A 21,480-nucleotide genomic window follows, 5' to 3' on the forward strand; every position below is an offset into this window, starting at 1 on the left:
ACAAATCATTGATTATAATTAATTTAGATTCTGGTTAAATCCATTGGAATGATGCGACACAAAACTTCTCATCAAAAACCTGCTAACTCTCAGTATTTTCTATATTTGTCAGCAGATGACATGCAGTATTTTAAGAAGATCAATACAGTTATCTTTCTGTTATCAGCTGCTTTGGCTTTAAGTCTGATTTTCATCGCCTTCCTGATTTATACCATCAAGACAAAATGTTGTAACGGTAATTAAAATTTCTCAAACAGTATTCAGCAAAATATGAACTTTGTGCCTCTTAGTGTAGATTAACGTTCTCCATCTTTGGTTTGATTGTTTTAACACAGCTGCTGTTGCTCTGCCAGCAAATGCTGCAACAGCCAGTGCGGAGAAGCCAAGTCAGCAGGTAAGATCTATAAAGGAAAGATGAAACTGGAAGAGATTTTGGATACATCTTCAAATCAACCTTTTTCTGTGTGTTTTCTCAGAGAAATGAGGACATGTTGGTTTATTCTGCACCAGCCTTTTCAAAGAGAACTGGCAAAGCAGAGAGAACGAAGAAGAAGAGGAACGTAACAGCAGCCGAGGGAGAGACTGTCTACAGCGATGTGAGGGCTTTTGTGTAGACTAACAATCCAAACAATGCAAGGATTTGCTCATTAATGCAAAGATAGATAGATTTATTTTTTGGAAGACTATAACTACCATGTGACCATAGCATAATGATAATATTTATTTTTATAAACTTAAAAATGTACAGTGTATCTTTGACATTATATTTGTTTCAATCTGTAAAATCTGCCTTTAATTGTATGAATACCTTGTGTGTGTGTGTGTGTGTGTGTGTGTGTGTGTGTGCGCGCGCAACCTTTTGCTTTATAAGGCAGACTTTTATTTTGAAAAAGATGTACAGTTATTAAATCTATTGATCAGGCCGCCCCCTTTTCAGATCCTTAATTTTATAATTGTGTAATTTTTTGTTTCATGTTTAATTTGTTAGCAATTATCTTTTTTTATGACTGTACTGTGCTAGTATTAGAAATCAGAACTGGTGGACTGCATTTCTTGTATAAAGTTAGCATCATAATAAAGATAACTATGATAACACTTAAGGCTCAAACTGCTTCTTTATTTTTTTCTGACATAATGGCAACAATAAGAATAAGTTCTATGCACCGCTGTGTAAGCGCAGAATCACAGAGCTGCTAGCGTGGCTGTAAAGTCTTCTTCTTGTTTAGGCCAGTAAGACGTGGTATCTTCCAGTGCATACCAGAGGTCATAGCATTGAAAGGTCAAATAAAAGCAGTTCTGATTCAAACCAAATGTTTCACAGAGAGTGTGAATGCTTCATAATGACAAGAATTTGTGTGACAGGAAATGCACTTTGAACGTCAGCGATAACCATTCGAATATGTTTGATGGGCTTAACTTTCAGGACTGGTGCTAATCATTGTCTGGCCCCACCTCACTCTATTTTGTAAGTGTTTAAAGTGTGAGTTTGTGCCTCAATAACTTTGTCTGATTATCCAGAAAAAGATTTGAATCCTTGCTAAAGTCTGTACTAATGTGCATCACTTGGAGCAATGATGGACCACCAGCTTGTCAGTGAATCAGCATGTAAATGAAAAAGAAAAAACATGAACTAATATTCATCTGCAATAAACTGTATGGTCACATCTTTTGAAAGACAAAGACGATCTATCTGTCCACCTATTATGTACACTATTAAAGTTGCTGAAGTCTGGAGAGAAGGATGGTATAACAATTTAGACTTAGACTTAGACTTAGACTCAACTTTATTGATCCCTCTGGGATGACTCCCTCTGGGAAATTCAGTCTCCAGCAGCTTATACAGTACAATACAATAGGAAAGAATCAGCACACAGAGGTTAAAAAATAAAGATCAAAATCTATATATCTATTGATATATATATATATATATATATATATATATATATATATAAAAAGTACAAAATTAGATAACAAAATATATAAAATATACACTCTTAGAAATATACAAGTAAACAGTGGGTAATTGACCTGGTATTTAGTTCGATTAAACTAAATTAGGTTATTGCACTGTGGTGAGAGATTATTGCACATTGACAGATTTTTATTGCACATATGACCCTTTGAGAAATAAATAAATATTACTATTGAATAAAAGAAGATAACTACTATTAACTTTGTGAGGTGAATTAGTGGCTACCGCTTGTGAGAGAGTCTGTCCCTGTTTCCTCCTCCCTCTAAGTGAGGAGTTGTACAGCCTGATGGCATGAGGGACAAAGGAGTTCTTCAGTCGGTTAGTCCTGCACTTTGGAAGGAGCAGTCTCTCCCTGAACAGGCTCCTCTGGTTGCTGATGACGGTGTGCAGAGGGTGGCTGGCATTGTCCATAATGTCCAACAGTTTGTTCAGTGTCCTTGTCTCTGCCACCGTCACCAGAGGGTCCAGCTTCATGCCGATCACAGAGCCGGCTCGCCTGATCAGTTTATCCAGTCTGGATGTGTCCTTCTTGGATGTGCTGCCTCCCCAGCACACTACAGTGTAAAAGAGGACACTGGCAACCACAGACTGGTAAAACATCCGCAGCAGTTTGCTGCAGATGTTAAAAGACCGCAGTCTCCTTAGGAAGTACATCCTGCCTTGTGTCTTCCCGTACAGGTGGCTGGTGTGTGTTGACCAGTCCAGTTTGTTGTCCAGACACAGCCCGAGGTATTTGTAGGAGTCCACACTCTCCACCTCAGCTCCCTCTAGTAGGACTGGTCTCGGCTTCGGTCTGGACCTCCCAAAGTCTATGACCAGCTCCTTTGTCTTAGAGGTGTTGAGCTCTAGGTGGTTTGTGCGGCACCAAGCAGCAAAGTCCCCCACCAGACTCCGATACTCCTCCTCTCTGTCGTCCCTGATGCATCCAACGATGGCTGTGTCATCGGCGTACTTCTGTATGTGACACAGCTCTGAGTTGTGACAGAAGTCCGAGGTGTACAGGGTGAAGAGAAGAGGGGCCAGCACTGTGCCCTGGGGGGCTCCAGTGCTGCTGACCACAGTGTCAGACGTGGTGTACTTCAGCCTGACGTACTGTGGCCTGTCGGTGAGGTAGTTGGATATCCAGGCCACCAGGTGGGGGTCCACTCCCATCCGGTTCAATTTATCTCGAAGCATAGGGGGGTGAATGGTATTAAAGGCGCTGGAGAAGTCCAAGAAGAGAATCCTCGCTGTGCCTCTCCCCTTATCCAGATGGGAGTGGACTCGGTGTAGTAGGTAGAGGATGGCATCCTCCACACCAACACCTGGCAGGTAGGCGAACTGCAGGCTGTCCTGGGCGTGCTGCACCTGGGGTCTGAGGAGGCTGAGGAAGAGCCGCTCCAACGTCTTCATCAGGTGTGAAGTGAGTGCCACCGGCCGGAATCATTCAGCTCACTGGGCCGGTTCTTTTTAGGAACCGGGACAATGCAGGATGTCTTCCAGAGGGTGGGCACTCTCCCTAGCTGCAGGCTGAGGTTGAAGATCCGTTGTAGTGGTTCCCCCAGTTCTGCAGCGCAGGTCTTCAGAAGTCTTGGACACACCTTGTCCGGGCCTGCTGCTTTCCTGGGTCGGAGCTTCCTCAGCTGTCCTCTGACCTGGTCTGTGGTGATGTGAGGTGGAGATTGTGTTGAGGTGGGGGGGGGAGGGGGAGGAGGAGGGAGGTGCTGTGGTGTCTGGGGGGAGGTGTGTTGTGGGAAGAAGGAGAGATGGCTGCAGTGCGGGTGGGGGTGGGGGGGGCATGGGCTGGTTGAACCTGTTGAAAAAGTCATTCAGTTCGTTCGCCCTCTCCACTGTCCCCCCCACGGCTCTGGTCTTTGTGTTGTGACCTGTGATGGTCCTCACACCTTCCCAGACCTCCCTCATGTTGTTCTCCTTCAGCTTCTGCTCCACCTTTCTCCTGTAGCTGTCCTTAGCTTCCCTCACACGGTGTTTCACCTCCTGCTGTGCTGCCTTCATGGCCTCCCTGTCTCTGCTCCTGAAGGCAGCCTTCTTCATGTTGAGGACAGCTTTGACTTCCCGCGTTACCCATGGCTTGTTATTAGGGTAACAGCGGACAGTCTTAACAGGGGAGACCACGTCTGCACAGAAGTTCAGGTAATCTGTCAGACAGTGTGTCAGCCCCTCGATGTCCTCATCATGCTGGTTGATCAGCACATCCCAGTCTGTGGTGTTGTAACAGTCTCTCAGGGCACTTTCCATCTCAGGGGACCATCTCCTGCTGGAGCGAGTTGTTACCGGCTGCTTTCGGACCAGGGGGGTGTACAGTGGCTGTAGGTGAACCAGGTTGTGATCAGACTTCCCCAGTGGGGGGAGGGGTGTGACTCTGTATGCATCCCTCACATTAGCATACAGCAGATCAATTGTCCTGTTGTTCCTTGTAGGACAGTCAACAACCTGGTGGAAAACAGCCAAAGTAGAGTCCAAAGTTGCATGGTTGAAGTCCCCAGAAACTCTGTATACTGTGCTCTTCCTGCTAGAGATGTCAACTCTCGTTCACTTCAGTGACCCGGATCTTCGGATCTCGTTCAGCTGAACGATTCGTTCATTACATTCGTTCACCAGGTCGTTCAGTGACATTTCCGGTTTACCCGTAACTCACTCTCACTCGTTCACGAACAATACGGCTCCCATTGCATTACTGGTCTTCTTGTTCAATCATCACAAAATAACAGTTACTTGGCCCAACTATATTAAAAAGAAAATATTATATTTATATAAAAATAAACATTCATGTGTTATCTCATCTTGCTGTTGTGTCAGTTTATTTTTGAGCTGTTGTAATATCGTTTCTAGTATTGTACTTTACTTTATTTCTTTATTTCAGACACATACGTCCATATCTGTACAAAACACAATACATAAAATAAAATACGAAGACTACAACTTCATTGTGCGATCAGTTCATCATAGTTTATAACGCAGCGCGGGGAGAACACAGACGTTTAATAACGTGGACCTGTGTTCAGATCTGTCTGTCAACAGAGACTGCAGTCCGCTGTGTACTACATATATTTTACACAGAGCTGTAGATGATCAGGCTTTATGATCAAACTTTTATATCTCGTCATCACTTCAATCCGCGATGACCCGCTCCCCCCCCCCTCTGTGCAGATGCTCTCTCCCTCTCAGCGCTGCGAGTCTGCATCACCGTTTTTATGATATGTTGTTTTGAAAGTTTAACGGAGGTGAATGAGGCTCCTTATATATTCACAGGGCCTGAGGATGTAATATATTTAATCAGAGTCTGAGTCTGTGAATTGACTTGTATGTACAGATGCACCTAATCAGGTCGCTTCGTTCAGTGAACGAGAGAGAGAGAGAGAGAGAGAGAGAGAGAGAGAGAGAGACATTCGGTCAAGCGATACGTTCAGTCACTGTCACTCGTTCATGAACGATGACACGTTCAGTCGTTCTCCTAACCAATGATGGTGATTTGATACATTAGATGTGATACAAACAGCCCTCCTCTGAAACGCAATTGGCTCGTGCTAACATCAATCAGTCTGGTTTCCTAAAAGAAGAAGTGGGGAGCCAAGTGAACGAAAGGAACGACTTTGATGCTTGAAAGTGAACGGATCATTCCGTTCACTGAAAAGATTCGTTCTTTTTGAACGAATCGTTCAGGACCGAAACATCTCTACTTCCTGCTGATGTGACTGACAGGCAGAGTGGGCGGGTCATCACTGATGGGTATGCCACCGGGAGCAATCATTGTACACTCTCTCAATTTGGAAGTTTGGACCAAGCAGACACCTTTGTGGCTGAGAAATGAAGACAACATGGAAGTGCCAAAAAAATTGCAGTTCCTCAGGTGGCCACTTGAGGCTGGCTCCAAAAGGAGTAAACCTCCATTAAGCCCCATATTTAAATACCCAACAAAAACTGTGTGCTAGGTGTCAACTCAGCTAATTCAGAAACTGAACTTAACCTCTTGACCTTGTTTGTGTTGTTGGTGCCTTTTGGGGATTTTTTTTCATGCAAATGTTGAGCAAATAAAATGGCTTGCTTTGTGGGTAGCTATACTAGCTGACCCCCAAGAAGTCTGTGGTCCAGCTTTTTTGGTTCGTGAAATTCTAGTATTATTTTATTAAACGTGAGCCGAATTAGCAGCTATCTATTTCTGTGCTCACCATTACATGACATGTTAGTTCTGTCAGTGTTTGTTCTACATTGATTTATTTTTTGTGGCTCCTGCATGGGAGTCAGGATTGTTGTTTGGTTTCCCCCAGAGGATGGTGGACCATTGTGATGGCTGGACTGGTTATTTTAAGTATAACAGCCCACTGCCCTCTCACCACAGAAGTGTGCGTTTGAGCTATAAGCTTTCTTAGCTTCTTAAGTGATAAACAACTCCAGCACCAACCAAATCAAAATGATTTTCATTCTGTGGGAAGCACGATGGCTAACTAGCTAATAAGTCAGAATTAGCTGGAGGTGTAGACTATAGGTTTAATGACATGGAGTTTGCCAACCCCTCGCTACTCTCCAGATCCACCCTCTCTTCCATATATGGTCATTTTTGGCTACAGAAACCCAACATGGCGACGGGCAATATGCCAAACTCTTCAAAAAGCCAGTTGACAAACCAATGTGTGACCTCACATGGTGGCTACAACCATTTTCCAGTCTATGGTGTGGACTGACAGCCAGACAGGTACCAGTTATCTACCTGTGAACTGCCAAAGTCCCAACTTCTTGATTGATTTTTACCTCATTAAACATTTTCCAATCGGGACTCTGGCCTCAGTTGCTAGTTTCAAGACTTTTAAGGACTGCATGGTGTTCATTTTGTAAATATGGTCCCATTCACAGTAAAATTGACAATAAAGCAGGGTATGTTTTACGGCCTGGCCACCTGTGATTGAAAAGTTGCTACCATGGGGGGCCGTCAAACAGGACGGAGACATAATAGTCATTTAATTATCAACTGTGGTAAGACTTTCTCAGCAGATCCTTTAAGTCCTGTTGCGAGGTGGGGGTGATCGGACTTGTTTGTCCAGCACATCCCACAGATGCTCGATTGGATTGAGATTTGGGGAATTTGGAGGCCGGGTCAAAACCTTGAACTTGTTGTCGTGTTCCTCAAACCATTCCTGAACCATGTTTGCAGTGTGGCAGGGCGCATGATCCTGCTGAAAGAGGCCACTGCCATTAGGGAACATGTTTCCATGAAGAGGTGTACTGGTCTGCAACAATGTTTAGGTAGGTGGTACAGGTAAAAGTCACATCCACATGAATAACAGGACCTGAGGTCATAACATTGCCCAAAACATCACACTACCTCTGCCAGCTTGCCTTCTTCCCATAGTGCATCCTGGTGCCATGTCTTCCCCAGGTAAGCGACACACACACCTGGCCAACATGATGTAAAAGAAAAAAAGATTCATCAGACCAGGCCACCTTCTTCTATTGCTCCGTGATCCAGTTCTGATGCTCTCATGCCCATTGTAGGTGCTTTAAAGGCCCTGGAAACTCGGCTTGAAATAGCAAAAATGCATATATGATATCAGAGCTGAGTGTGTCATAAAGCATTCACAAATTCTGAGTGAGGGGTCCGCCTGTCCGCGTTCTCATGGCAACTGTCAACACAACAATGGCTCATGGGGAAGCAGTGTTTCCTCTAGGATTTTTTTCAGCAGCAGGGTAGAGGGTTTGTTGTACCAACCAGGTATGTGCGCATGTGCACGTCATATCAAAACTATTGCTGTCAGGTGATTAAAAAAATGAATCTACTTAATTACAGGTTTTGTAATCAATTGATTTCAATTAATCTCATATATCAATGATTTCTTTGATCACATGTAGACTTACCCTCTTTCTAGATGGTTATTTCTTACTTCCACACTTTAATTGTACTTTCTTCTTCACCTCATTCAGTTTTAAATCACAAACTTCTTTAATCTGAACACTTGGCTTCAGTCCCCCAACACACCTGCACCTCTCAACCCGCCCCCAAGCCACCCCCACTTCTGTCTGTCTCTCTGTCTGCTGTGTTGACTGTCTTCATCAGCAGTCTGTTTGATTAAGTCACAAGAGTTGCATATTTTCTCTTTGGCAATTCAGTTCTCACCGCACGTGAGCCGCGTGTGCACGAGGGACGTTATTAATGACGTAGCGATCCAAACGATTGATCGTTACTGAATGACATCACCTTTTACAAGCTTTATAAACCACAACAATCAATGTATTTACAGTCCGGACGTACGGAGTTAGAGAGACAATATCTCCTCATTTCAGTATGATATTGTGCAGCTCGCTGGAGGGAGATTGCCAGGGAGCTGAAAGTTTGATATTGAGCGCACAGCTGATATAGGCACGTGCATTGTTTACACTGCATATTAGACCTGCATATATATGCCATGACAGCGATGCAGAGCGGACCCTCTTTTGCCGTTAGAAGTAAACTGGTCCGCTGTTGTTTATTTGGTTGCCAAGACTTTGCGAGTTCACTGTTTCAGTGCTCTTCCTCAATGAGGAGAGGATGGACGATCGTTGATTTGAAGCTGAAATCTCCAAAGAGTCGTTTAATTACAATTTCTGAAGCAGCGGCTGAAACAATTCACTAAATGTATGTAGCGGAAACACTGCTGCTTCTCCAAGTGTTACAAAATAAAAGAATGACAAGTTGTCATCCCAGTGGTAGATGTGCACCCGGGGACAGCACACACAGGCATGATGGGGAAAAAGGCGATCATTAGGTAATTGCAACAGGTATGTGCAGAGACGTTCAGGGTATGTGGACACAGTTGTGAAGTGTTATTGCACCTGTGAGGGCGGGATTACTGCGGTTGATTGGTTGAAGGAAATATATGAAGTGATAAATATCATGCATAACCACGCCCAATTTAACCCCAGCGTCAGGGAAGTTAACAAAGAAAGAATGGCAATAACTCGAGTTTGGATTAAAAACTTTTAAGATGCTTACTAGTATGTACATGAGACCCTAAATTACATAGTTAGAAGGATTTTGTGGATTTGGGTTTACAGCGGCTTTAAGTGGTCTTCACTCCTCACGCACATCAATGAGATTTGGCCACCCTGTGATCGATTTGTTGCTTTTCCATCCTTGGACCACTTTTGGTAGGTCATGACCACAAGCAGACTGGGAACACCCCACAAGATCTTCAGGTCTGGAGATGTTCTGACCCAGTCGCCTAGTCATCACAATTTGGCCCTTGTCAAAGTCGTTCACATCCTTACGCTTGCCCATTTTTCCTGCTTCCAACACATCAACTTTGACAACATCATTTTCATTTGCTTCAAGTGCCACCCACTGACAGGTGCCATTGTAAGAAGATCATCAATGTTATTCAGTTCACCTGTCAGGTGAGTTTGAGAGATTTCTGTTCTCACATGCAGGCCACCTGGGTAATGTCGCAACATTTTTGAGTGCCATGCATGTATGAAAGAGGCTAATGTGCATCCACATGTTGGCCAAATATTTTTGCTTCTGGTTACAAAAATACAACATTACGACAGCCAAAATCCTAAACCTGAGGCTTCAAAGGGAGAGTTCAGATACCAATGGCTGAGTTAACTCTATGTGCTCTTCTTTAATACAGTCTATGGAAAATACAGAATAAAAATGTGTCTTTGATGACCATAGAAACTCTGTTTCCTCTTCACCACGAAACATGAAACAAGCTGGCTGCCTGTATTGCTTCATGTGCTTGGGCTTGAACGTTTTTTTCCACTGTGGTAATACAGTGTAATATCATCATAACAACTGGCCAATCAAAATGCTCTGCAGTTGTTCCCTCCCACTCGATATGATTATATCTAGGACAGTCATCTTCTCGTACATGCTAATGTTAGTGCTGTCTGAAGTGGACTTACAACAAAATGCTGACTGTATTTGTTTTACTTCTGATGCTCAGACTGAGTCGTAAGTATATGTAAAACTTTCAAATGTGTTCAAGATGTATTTTAAGTTCAGCACAGGGCATACATTTTATTTCCTGGTTGTTAATAACCAACATGTATTTCTTTATTTTTTTCAGGATGCACAAACGATCAGACCTTTGAGACAAAGACTGTTGGTGCTGGAGATAATGTGAAGCTGACGTGTCCCCGCAAGACCTCTTTGGCTTCACCAATGTTATTTTGGATCAGGCTAGTTTCTGGAGCCTTGCCTGACTTTTTGGGAGGAACATATAGCTTTGACTCCAACAAGGTTAACAAAAGTCCTCGCATCACAGCAAAACAAGAGCCTGGAACATTTGTCCTGATTATCAGTCAAACACAGCTCAGTGATTCTGGACTTTACTTTTGTGTTAAACAAACCGAACTCAATATGACCCTTTTGAAAGGAACGTTTCTGACAGTTACAGGTAAATAAAATACACCAGGTAGACTTTAATATTCTTTAAAAATACATACATTATTAAAAGGTCAGCGTCCAGTTGTAATTTGTAACTAGTAAAACATGTTTATTTTCTGGTTAGAATTTCTCAGGACGTGCACCTGACATCACCGCCGCCATTCAAGACTTATCCTCTGATCCAGTCCGTCCAGGAGACTCAGTGACTCTGCAGTGTTCACTCCTCTCTGACTCTGACAACAAAACATGTCCAGGAAAACACAGCGTGTTCTGGTTCAGATCCGGATCAGATGAATCTCATCCCAGTGTCATTTACACTCTTGGAAACAGAACAGATGAATGTGAGAACAGTCCTGAGGCTCGCTCTCCACAGAAATGTGTCTACAGCTTCTCTAAGACCGTCAGCTCCTCTGATGCCGGGACTTATTACTGTGCTGTGGCCACATGTGGAGAGATACTGTTTGGAAAAGGAACAAAGCTTAACATTGAAGGTAAGTTACAATTTCATACAAATCATTGATTATAATTAATTTTGATTCTGGTTAAATCCATTGGATTGATGCGACACAAAACTTTTTTTCTCATCAAAAACCTGCTAACTCTCAGTATTTTCTATATTTGTCAGCAGACGACATGCAGTATTTGAAGAAGACCAATACAGTTATATTTCTGTTATCAACTGCTTTGGCTTTAAGTCTGATTGTCATCGCCTTCCTGATTTATACCATCAAGACAAAATGTTGTAACGGTAACATGAATCTATCAAACCATATTTAGCAAAATATGAACTTTGTGCCTCTTAGTGTAGATTAACGTTCTCCATCTTTGGTTTGATTGTTTTAACACAGCTGCTGTTGCTCTGCCCACAAATGCTGCAACAGCCAGTGCGGAGAAGCCAAGTCAGCAGGTAAGATCTATAAAGAAAAGATGAAACTGGAAGAGATTTTGGATCTTCCATCTCAAAACCTTTTTCTGTGTGTTTCCTCAGAGAGATGAGGACATGTTGGTTTATTCTGCACCAGCCTTTTCAAAGAGAACTGGCAAAGCAGAGAGAACGAAGAAGAAGAGGAACGTCACAGCAGCCGAGGGAGAGACTGTCTACAGCGATGTCAGGGCTTTTGTGTAGACTAACAATCCAAACAATGCAAGGATTTGCTCATTAATGCAAAGATAGATAGATAGATTTATTTTTTGGAAGACTATAACTACCATGTGACCATAGCATAATGATAATATTTATTTTTATAACCTTAAAAATGTTCAGTGTATCTTTGACATTATATTTGTTTCAATCTGTAAAATCTGCCTTTAATTGTATTAATACCTTGTGTGTGTGTGTGTGTGTGTGCGCGCAACCTTTTGCTTGATAAGGCAGACTTTTATTTTGAAAAAGATGTACAGTTATTAAATCTATTGATCAGGCCGCCCCCTTTTCAGATCCTTAATTTTATAATTGTGTAATTTTTTGTTTCATGTTTAATTTGTTAGCAATCATATTTTTTATCACTGTACTGTGCTAGTATTAGAAATCAGAACTGGTGGACTGCATTTCTTGTATAAAGTTTGCATCATAATAAAGATAACTATGATAACACTTAAGGCTCAAACTGCTTCATTATTTTATTCTGACATAATGGCAACAATAAGAATAAGTTCTATGCACCGCTGTGTAAGCGCAGAATCACAGAGCTGCTAGCGTGGCTGTAAAGTCTTCTTCTTGTTTAGGCCAGTAAGACGTGGTATCTTCCAGTGCATACCAGAGGTCATAGCATTGAAAGGTCAAATAAAAGCAGTTCTGATTCAAACCAAATGTTTCACAGAGAGTGTGAATGCTTCATAATGACAAGAAATTGTGTGACAGGATATGCACTTTGAACGTCAGCGATAAACAATCAGATATGTTTGATGGGCTTAACTTTCAGGACTGGTGCTAATCATTGTCTGGCCCCATCTCACTCTATTTTGTAAGTGTTTAAAGTGTGAGTTTGTGCCTGAATAACTTTGTCTGATTATCCAGAAAAAGATTTGAATCCTTGCTAAAGTCTGTATTAATGTGCATCACTTGGAGCAATGATGGACCACCAGCTTGTCAGTTAATCAGCATGTAAATGAAAAAGAAAAAACATGAACTAATATTCATCTGCAATAAACTGTATGGTCACATCTTTTGAAACACAAAGACAATCTATCTTTCCACCTATTATGTACACTATTAAAGTTGCTGAAGTTTGGAGAGAAGGATGGTTTAACAAACCTCTGCAACTCTATACTGTGCTCTTCCTGCTGATGTGACTGACAGGCAGAGTGGGCGGGTCATCACTGATGGGTATGCCACCGGGAGCAATCATTGTACACTCTCTCAATTTGGAAGTTTGGACCAAGCAGACACCTTTGTGGCTGAGAAATGAAGACAACATGGAGGTGCCAAAAAAATTGCAGTTCCTCAGGTGGCCACTTGAGGCTGGCTCCAAAAGGAGTAAACCTCCATTAAGCCCCATATTTAAATACCCAACAAAAACTGTGTGCTAGGTGTCAACTCAGCTAATTCAGAAACTGAACTTAACCTCTTGACCTTGTTTGTGTTGTTGGTTCCTTTTGGGGATTTTTTTCATGCAAATGTTGAACAAATAAAATGGCTTGCTTTGTGGTTAGCTATACTAGCTGACCCCCAAGAAGTCTGTGGTCCAGCTTTTTTGGTTCGTGAAATTCTAGTATTATTTTATTAAACGTGAGCCGAATTAGCAGCTATCTATTTCTGTGTTCACCATTACATGACATGTTCGCTCTGTCAGTGTTTGTTCTACATTGATTCATTTTTTGTGGCTCCTGCATGGTAGTCAGGATTGTTGTTTGGTTTCCCCCAGAGGATGGTGGACCGTTGTGATGGCTGGACCGGTTATTTTAAGTACAACAGCCCACTGCCCTCTCAACACAGAAGTGTGCGTTTGAGCTATGTGAGGGCAATTCTCCTCCTGAAGATAATTTGTGAAGAACAAGCAAACTCAATGTTATGAATCAAGTCTCTTTACTTACATTTTACATGCAGCATGGAGAGAAGTGCGAAAGTTCTCTCCCTTGCTGTTGCAGTGTTCAAGCTTATATACAACATCAACAACCCCCTACCCCATCCCCACATGGTACTTCACTCAGCCACATGGCCTTCATCAGCAAGATAAGATGATCCTTCTCTGCTCTCTAGGGGGAAATCAGGGGAAACCGGGGTTCACCAAGTCAACGTCATAAACTAAATTGCCCCCCCATATAAATTTAACTTTAGACAAGTTACCCCCTTGATGATCCCTGGAAAATTCCCACATTCCCTCCTTTTGACACAAAGTGTGAACATATCATATTGGGAATTGTATTAAACATTTTACATCACACATTCAATTTGAGTTAAACTGTAAGACTTTTCAGAAAAGAAAAAACACAATACACCACAATAAACTACAATTACTACAATTACACTACAAATAACACCAAAGATAAGAGTACACCAACAATAACACCATTCAACTAAAACAGTTCTTTTGACACAATTTATACACTTCTTCTTCTGGGGTCTCCGGACCCTGCGGTGGTGACATGCCAATGCCACTTCCCTTTGTGCCCTCTTGCACCCTTAGTAACATTAGTCCATTACCGCCCTCCTTTGATGGGTCGGGTGTATGCATATCAGTATGAATGAAATCAGTTTGGCTTTTGAATGCAAGTGGATCAGTTTGCAGTGTGGTGGGTGTAAGAATATATGAGGACGTTTGAGTCCAATCCTTATTAGTCTGAGAGTAATACAACTTTCATAAGTCAGTCAATGCTGTTTCTGTCAAGTCAAGTCAGTTTTTTTTCCCCATGAGTCATGTCATACATGGGTCGGGAGATCTCCACAAAATCAAAAATCCATGGTCGGCACTAGCCTGCTATGCCTAAAAAGAAAAGATAACCCACTGATCGCACAACAAACTGCAGCAACAACACTGTGTCAGCTTGATGATACTCTTGTGTAGGGAAAACACACCAAGAGGTCATCAACATACTGAACAAGTGTGCTGCCACACATTGGCTTTCAATATATATCACCTAGCATTGAATGTGGAAGCAAACCAGAACTGTGAGTCAGGACAAACAGGAATGCTAAATATGCATTTGCCAAATCAATCACAGAAAACCAACATGTGTTTTGCTTACACCTGTGAAAGACAAGGATGTGAATTAGGGCATTCCACAATGGCACATTGATAAGCTACTTATAAACCTGTTTATAAGTGTCACTGATGCCTGTGTGTGTGTGTGTTCGGCTCAATGCTTTGACCTGCCTCCGCTGTCTCTTATGGCTGTGTCAACGGCAATCCTGGGGATTGAACAGCAAGTCCTGAGGTGGATCATTCGGCCAGGAGTCCCTCTGATCTTCTGCTCCACATTCATCATTTTCCGGTGTAGCACAATCATGTGACTTATGACCAAAACCTTCACATCTGTAGCACCTCAGCTTGTGGCGGTCAATGCTGTCATACATTACTTGAGATCTCGGATATGGACCCCATCTTCTTCTGTCGTTGCTATTCCCCCATTGTTGTTCAGGATTCTGTGGGCCCCCCTGCTGGTAAAACATTAACTGAGCAATTTGGAGTTCTTTAGTCTGTTTTAAGTCCAACTCTACCTTGTTCCTTTCAGCGTGCAAGACATGTGTCCACACATTTGCAATGGTTGCGGTTTCCCAGCCAATACAGGTAGCCATGACTCGGTTCCTGAGGTCCGGATGGAGTCCATTCACCAGGGCAGTCTTTAACAGGGCGCTGTATGCCTCACTGTCTGAGTCAATGCCAGAGTGAGCTGCAAAAACAGTTTCCATACGAGTGCGATAATCAGCGACTGACTCACCCTCCCTCTGCTTGGTGTTGTGGATGTCAGACCAGCAGACCCTCAAGGGGAAAGCTGTACGCACTGCCTCATACAGCCTGTCCACCATCGTGGCAAAGTCCCTTGTTCCAACTACTGGGCTGCTGGACCAGTCGGCAGGTCGGATGTTGGCCCATCTGAGTTTGAAACACCTGCGACAGACGGCCTCTACTTCCTGCAAGGTTGGGTTATACATGGCTAACAACTGTTGCATGGCTGTGACCCATTTCTCACCTCCAATCCTTTGTGGGTCAGGCAGCTCCTCTGCGACCTCCTTAAGTTCATCCAGTTGCCATGGCCTGTACACCAACACCTCCGGATCCCAATGACTGTGTGTGTCTTCACCTGTTGGCCTTGGCTGGGGATTTGGGAACATCATCATGGGCATTTGTTGTATAGCTCCTTTGTCCCCTTGGCTCCGCAACCAATAGTCGAACGACGCTGCTAATGGAGACTTGACGGGAGGAACAAGGTTAGTCTTTGTCACTTTGGGGGTTAAATGCAGGGTGGATAGGTCAGGGTATAATGTTGCCCCTTCCCCCTCATTCTTAGGATCATCAGGAGTCTCAGCGGTTGGGGAATGTGTTTCGTGACCAACAGGAGTTGCAGGCATGGAGACAGCATATGGCAGGGGGAAAACCCTATCTCTTCCCCTACGTTTACTTCTCTCTTTCTGCCTTTCACATGCACTTTCATCATCCATCTGCTTCACCATCACACCAGCTATTGACTTAGATTCCCTTATTTCTGCTTCCCTTTCCCATTTCTGGTAAGCATGCCAATACATTCTTTTCTTTCCTACTTTCTTTCCCTGTTCACGTTCTTCTATAAGTACTCTACACCTTTTTAAAGAATCCGTGCTCAATGTGCCTATTAATGGAAACACCCCCTGTGTGATATGGTGCCAAAGTGGAACATCCTCAACCACATTTTTTCCCCATTTGTCTACCATCAATTTAGTAGGACCTGAAAGAGGGTCAGGTAAAGGTTTTAGTTTTCCTGTTTTGTTCCCCATGGTGTAACTGACTCAGTAGGACAGCTGTGCTTGCACGTTCAATGGGCTTATCTTTCACACAAAATTCACAGTCACACTGATCTTCCCATACAAGTATGGTTGGATCTTATCAAGCATACACTACCTTTGGGTAACTTATTCAGCCAGGTGGTTTGTACGACACATTCGTTCCGAGCAACGCACCCCTGTAGTACACATGAATATGTACTAGACACTGAATGAGCAACCACAAAGTTTATTCTTTATATATTTCATAGATTTTTCAATCATACGCCCATTTTATCACAATGTGCTATACCCTTATAATGTGTTAAATTACTGTAATATCATTATGTTTCAACAAACATATTTAACTTCTGTGAGGATTATCTAAAAGTCCTCCACCCTTTTACCCTTTTTTTTTCCCTTTTCTTGATTCCCCTTGTCAGTTCTAACAACCTTTTTTCCGGAATTACATAGAACTGGTCTACAATACCACAAAGGATTTACATGCCAACGGGCTCTGCTCCCCCAAGGAAATCCATCAGAGAAATACAACCATACGTTAGTTTCACAACCACTTCTCTGGAATTACGCTGAAACTAGTTTCCAATACCACAAAGGATTTACAAGGAAACAGTTGTCCTATCACACAACAATTACACAGTTACCATTGAGAAAATGATTCATAACATCGTACTCACCCCCATAAGCATCCACTGTTCGAAACCTTTGTCTGACTTCAGGCGGGTTCCTATCACCCTTTTTTGTGGGGAGGTCACCCTGAGTCTCACAAAAGACCCCTGCCGGCAGTTTACCCTCAGTCCAGACTCAGGATCAGGGAAACGTCCATCCCACTTCTGACACCAAATGTGAGGGCAATTCTCCTCCTGAAGATAATTTGTGAAGAACAAGCAAACTCAATGTTATGAATCAAGTCTCTTTACTTACATTTTACATGCAGCATGGAGAGAAGTGCGAAAGTTCTCTCCCTTGCTGTTGCAGTGTTCAAGCTTATATACAACATCAACAACCCCCTACCCCATCCCCACATGGTACTTCACTCAGCCACATGGCCTTCATCAGCAAGATAAGATGATCCTTCTCTGCTCTCTAGGGGGAAATCAGGGGAAACCGGGGTTCACCAAGTCAACGTCATAAACTAAATTGCCCCCCCATATAAATTTAACTTTAGACAAGTTACCCCCTTGATGATCCCTGGAAAATTCCCACAACTATAAGCTTTCTTAGCTTCTTAAGTGATAAACAACTCCAGCACCAACCAAATCAAAATGATTGTCATTCTGTGGGAAGCACGATGGCTAACTAGCTAATAAGTCAGAAGTAGCTGGAGGTGTAGACTATAGGTTTAATGACATGGAGTTTGCCAACCCCTCGCTACTCTCCAGATCCACCCTCTCTTCTGTATATGGTCATTTTTGGCTACAGAAACCCAACATGGCGACGGGCAATATGCCAAACTCTTCAAAAAGCCAGTCGACAAACCAATGTGTGACCTCACATGGTGGCTACATCCATCATACAGTCTACATTGTGGACTGACAGGCAGACAGGTGCCAGTTAACTACCTGTGAACTGCCAAAGCCCCAACTTATTGATTGATTTTTACCTCATTAAACATTTTCCAATTGGGACTCTGGCCTCAGTTGCTAGTTTCAAGACTTTTAAGGACTGCATGATGTTCATTTTGTAAATATGGTCCCATTCACAGTAAAATTGACAATAAAGCAGGGTATGTTTTACGGCCTGGCCACCTGTGATTGAAAAATTGCTACCATGGGGGGCCGTCAAACAGGACGGAGACATAATAGTCATTTAATTATCAACTGTGGTGAGACTTTCTCAGCAGATCCTTTAAGTCCTGTTGCGATGTTGGGGTGATCGGACTTGTTTGTCCAGCACATCCCACAGATGCTCGATTGGATTGAGATTTGGGGAATTTGGAGGCCGGGTCAAAACCTTGAACTTGTTGTCGTGTTCCTCAAACCATTCCTGAACCATTTTTGCAGTGTGGCAGGGCGCATGATCCTGCTGAAAGAGGCCACTGCCATTAGGGAACATGTTTCCATGAAGAGGTGTACTGGTCTGCAACAATGTTTAGGTAGGTGGTACGTGTAAAAGTCACATCCACATGAATAACAGGACCTGAGGTTTCCCAGCATAACATTGCCCAAAGCATCACACTACCTCCGCCAGCTTGCCTTCTTCCCATAGTGCATCCTGGTGCCATGTCTTCCCCAGGTAAGCGACGCACACACACCTGGCCAACATGATGTAAGAGAAAAAAAGATTCATCAGACCAGGCCACCTTCTTCCATTGCTCCGTGATCCAGTTCTCATGCTCACATGCCCATTGTAGGTGCTTTCAGTGGTGGACAGAGGTCAGCATGGGCACCCTGACTGCTCTACGGCGATTCGGCACCATACGCAACAAACTGTGCTGCACTGTGTGTTCTGACACCTTTCTATCAGAACCAGCATGAACTTTTTCAGTAATTTGAGCTACAGTAGCTCTTCCATTTTATCAGACCTCATGGGCCAGCCTTTGCTCCTCATGCACATCAGTGAGATTTGCCCACCCATGACCCTGTGATAGATTTGTTCCTTTTCCATCCTTGGACCACTTTTGGTAGGTAGCTACTGACCACCGAGACCGGGAACATCCCACAAGAGCTTCAGTATCTGAGATGCTCTGACCCAGTCATTTAATCATCACAATTTGGCTCTTGTCAAAGTCGCTCACATCCTTGCGCTTGCCCATTTTTCCTGCTTCCAATACATCAACTTTGACGACAAAAATTTCACTTGCTGCTTAACATGTGCCACCCACAGACAGGTGCCATTGTAATGAGATGATCAATGTTATTCACTTCACCTGTTAGTGGTCATAATGTTCTCGCTAATCGGTGGCTGGACTGCAGGAAAAAGTCAGCTTAAAGTCCAGGTGAACAGTTTGAGAGATTTCTGTTCTCACATGCAGGCCACCTGGGTAATGTCGCAACATTTTCATGAGTGCCGTGCACCTGTGAAAGAGGCTCATGTGTATCCACATGTCAGCCAAATATGTTTGCTTCTGGTTACAAAAAGACAACATTGCATCAGCGAAAATCTCAAACTTGATGTTTCAAAGGGAGAGTTCAGATACCTGTTAGTGAGTTAACTCTATGTACTCTTCTTTAATACAGTCTATGGAAAATACAGAAGAATAATTTGTCTTTCATTACTGTAGTTAAACTCTGTTTCCTCTTCACCACGAAACATGAAACAAGCTGGCTGCCTGTATTGTTTCATGTGCTCAGGCTTGAATGATTTTTTTCCACTGTGGTAATACAGTGTAAAATCATCATAACAAGTGGCCAATCAAAATGCTCTGCAGTTGTTCCCTCCCACTCGATATGATTATATCTAGGACAGTCATCTTCTCGTACATGCTAATGTTAGTGCTGTCTGAAGTGGACTTACAACAAAATGCTGACTGTCTTTGTTTTACTTCTGATGCTCAGACTGAGTCGTAAGTATATGTAAAACTTTCAAATGTGTTCAAGATGTATTTTAAGTTCAGCACAGGGCATACATTTTATTTCCTGGTTGTTGATAACCAACATGTATTTCTTTATTGTCTTCAGGATGCAGAGACGATCAGACCTTTGAGACAAAGACTGTTGGTGCTGGAGGTGATGTGAAGCTGACGTGTCCCCGCGACAACTCTTGGCTTAAAACACACTTATTTTGGATCAGGCTAGTTTCTGGAGCCTTGCCTGAAGTTTTGGGAGGAACATATCCCTTTGAATACGACGGTGTTATTGAAACTCCTGGCATCACAGCAAAACAAGAGCCTGGAACATTTGTCCTGATTATCAGTCAAACACAGCTCAGTGATTCTGGACTTTACTTTTGTGTTAAACAAAGAACACTTAAAATGACCCTTTTGAAAGGAACATTTCTGACAGTTACAGGTAAATAAAATACACCAGGTAAACTTTAATATTCTATAAAATGTACATTGTTAATAGGAAAGCGTTTATAATTGTAACTAGTGAAGCATGTTTATTTTCTGGTTTTAATTTCTCAGGACGTGCACCTGACATCACTGCCGTCATTCAAGACTTATCCTCTGATCCAGTCCGTCCAGGAGACTCAGTGACTCTGCAGTGTTCACTCCTCTCTGACTCTGACTACAAAACATGTCCAGGAAAACACAGCGTGTTCTGGTTCAGATCCGGATCAGATGAATCTCATCCCAGTGTCATTTACACTCTTGGAAACAGAACAGATGAATGTGAGAACAGTCCTGAGGCTCGCTCTCCACAGAAATGTGTCTACAGCTTCTCTGAGACCGTCAGCTCCTCTGATGCCGGGACTTATTACTGTGCTGTGGCCACATGTGGAGAGATACTGTTTGGAAAAGGAACTAAGCTTGACATTGAAGGTAAGTTAGAATTTCATACAAATCATTGATTATAATTAATTTTGATTCTGGTTAAATCCATTGGATTGATGCAACACAAAACTTTTTTTCTTATCAAAAACCTGCTAACTCTCAGTATTTTCTAGATTTGTCAGCAGACGACACGCAGTATTTGAAGAAGATCAATACAGTTATATTTCTGTTATCAGCTGCTTTGGCTTTAAGTCTGATTTTCATCGCCTTCCTGATTTATACCATCAAGGCAAAATCTTGTAACGGTAACTAAAATTTCTCATCCATAAATCTATCAAACCATATTTAGAAAAATATTAACTTGTTGCCTCTTAGTGTAGATTAACGTTCTCCATCTTTGGTTTGATTGTTTTAACACAGCTGCTGTTGCTCTGCCCACAAATGCTGCAACAGCCAGAGCCGAGCAGCCAAGTCAGCAGGTAAGATCTATAAAGAAAAGATGAAACTGGAAGAGATTTTGGAATATCAGAATAACATCTTCCCTCTCATAACATTTTGTGTCTTTCCTCAGAGAAATGAGGACTCATTGGTTTATTCTGCACCAGCCTTTTCAAAGAGAACTGGCAAAGCAGAGAGAACGAAGAAGAAGAGGAACGTAACAGCAGCAGAGGGAGAGACTGTCTACAGCGATGTCAGGGCTTTTGTGTAGACTAACAATCCAAACAATGCAAGGATTTTCTCATTAAAGCAATCATATATATTTAATATACATTTTTGGAAGCCTGTGTAAAAATACTACTTAACAACCATGTGACCACAGCATAACGATAACATTTCATTTGGATAACCTGAAAAAT

The 21,480-nt window shown here is 42.7% G+C and overlaps 2 protein-coding genes across 2 annotated transcripts; both read left to right on the top strand.

The window, feature by feature from the left end:
* Positions 1–7,333: 7,333 nt before the first annotated feature.
* On the top strand, positions 7,334–10,800 carry LOC138598496 (uncharacterized; the record flags this gene model as incomplete). The annotated part of the gene is made up of 3 exons (XM_069670291.1): positions 7,334–7,346; positions 10,012–10,341; positions 10,466–10,800. Coding segments are annotated over exons 1-3 (678 nt in total), but the record flags the coding sequence as incomplete, so codon positions are not given.
* A 4,061-nt stretch (positions 10,801–14,861) lies between these two features.
* Positions 14,862–21,332, top strand: LOC138598497 (signal-regulatory protein beta-2-like). Its single transcript, XM_069670292.1, has 6 exons — positions 14,862–14,931; positions 15,240–15,347; positions 19,869–20,198; positions 20,315–20,671; positions 21,044–21,102; positions 21,195–21,332. Exons 1-6 carry the CDS (start codon positions 14,862–14,864, stop codon positions 21,330–21,332), a joined length of 1,062 nt encoding a protein of 353 aa, XP_069526393.1.
* Positions 21,333–21,480: the final 148 nt, after the last annotated feature.

Source organism: Semicossyphus pulcher, unplaced genomic scaffold, assembly GCF_022749685.1.
Source record: "Semicossyphus pulcher isolate SPU_LCO1_2020_fin unplaced genomic scaffold, fSemPul1.0.p SCAF_2, whole genome shotgun sequence".
In the NCBI taxonomy this organism is placed as follows: domain Eukaryota; kingdom Metazoa; phylum Chordata; class Actinopteri; order Labriformes; family Labridae; genus Semicossyphus; species Semicossyphus pulcher.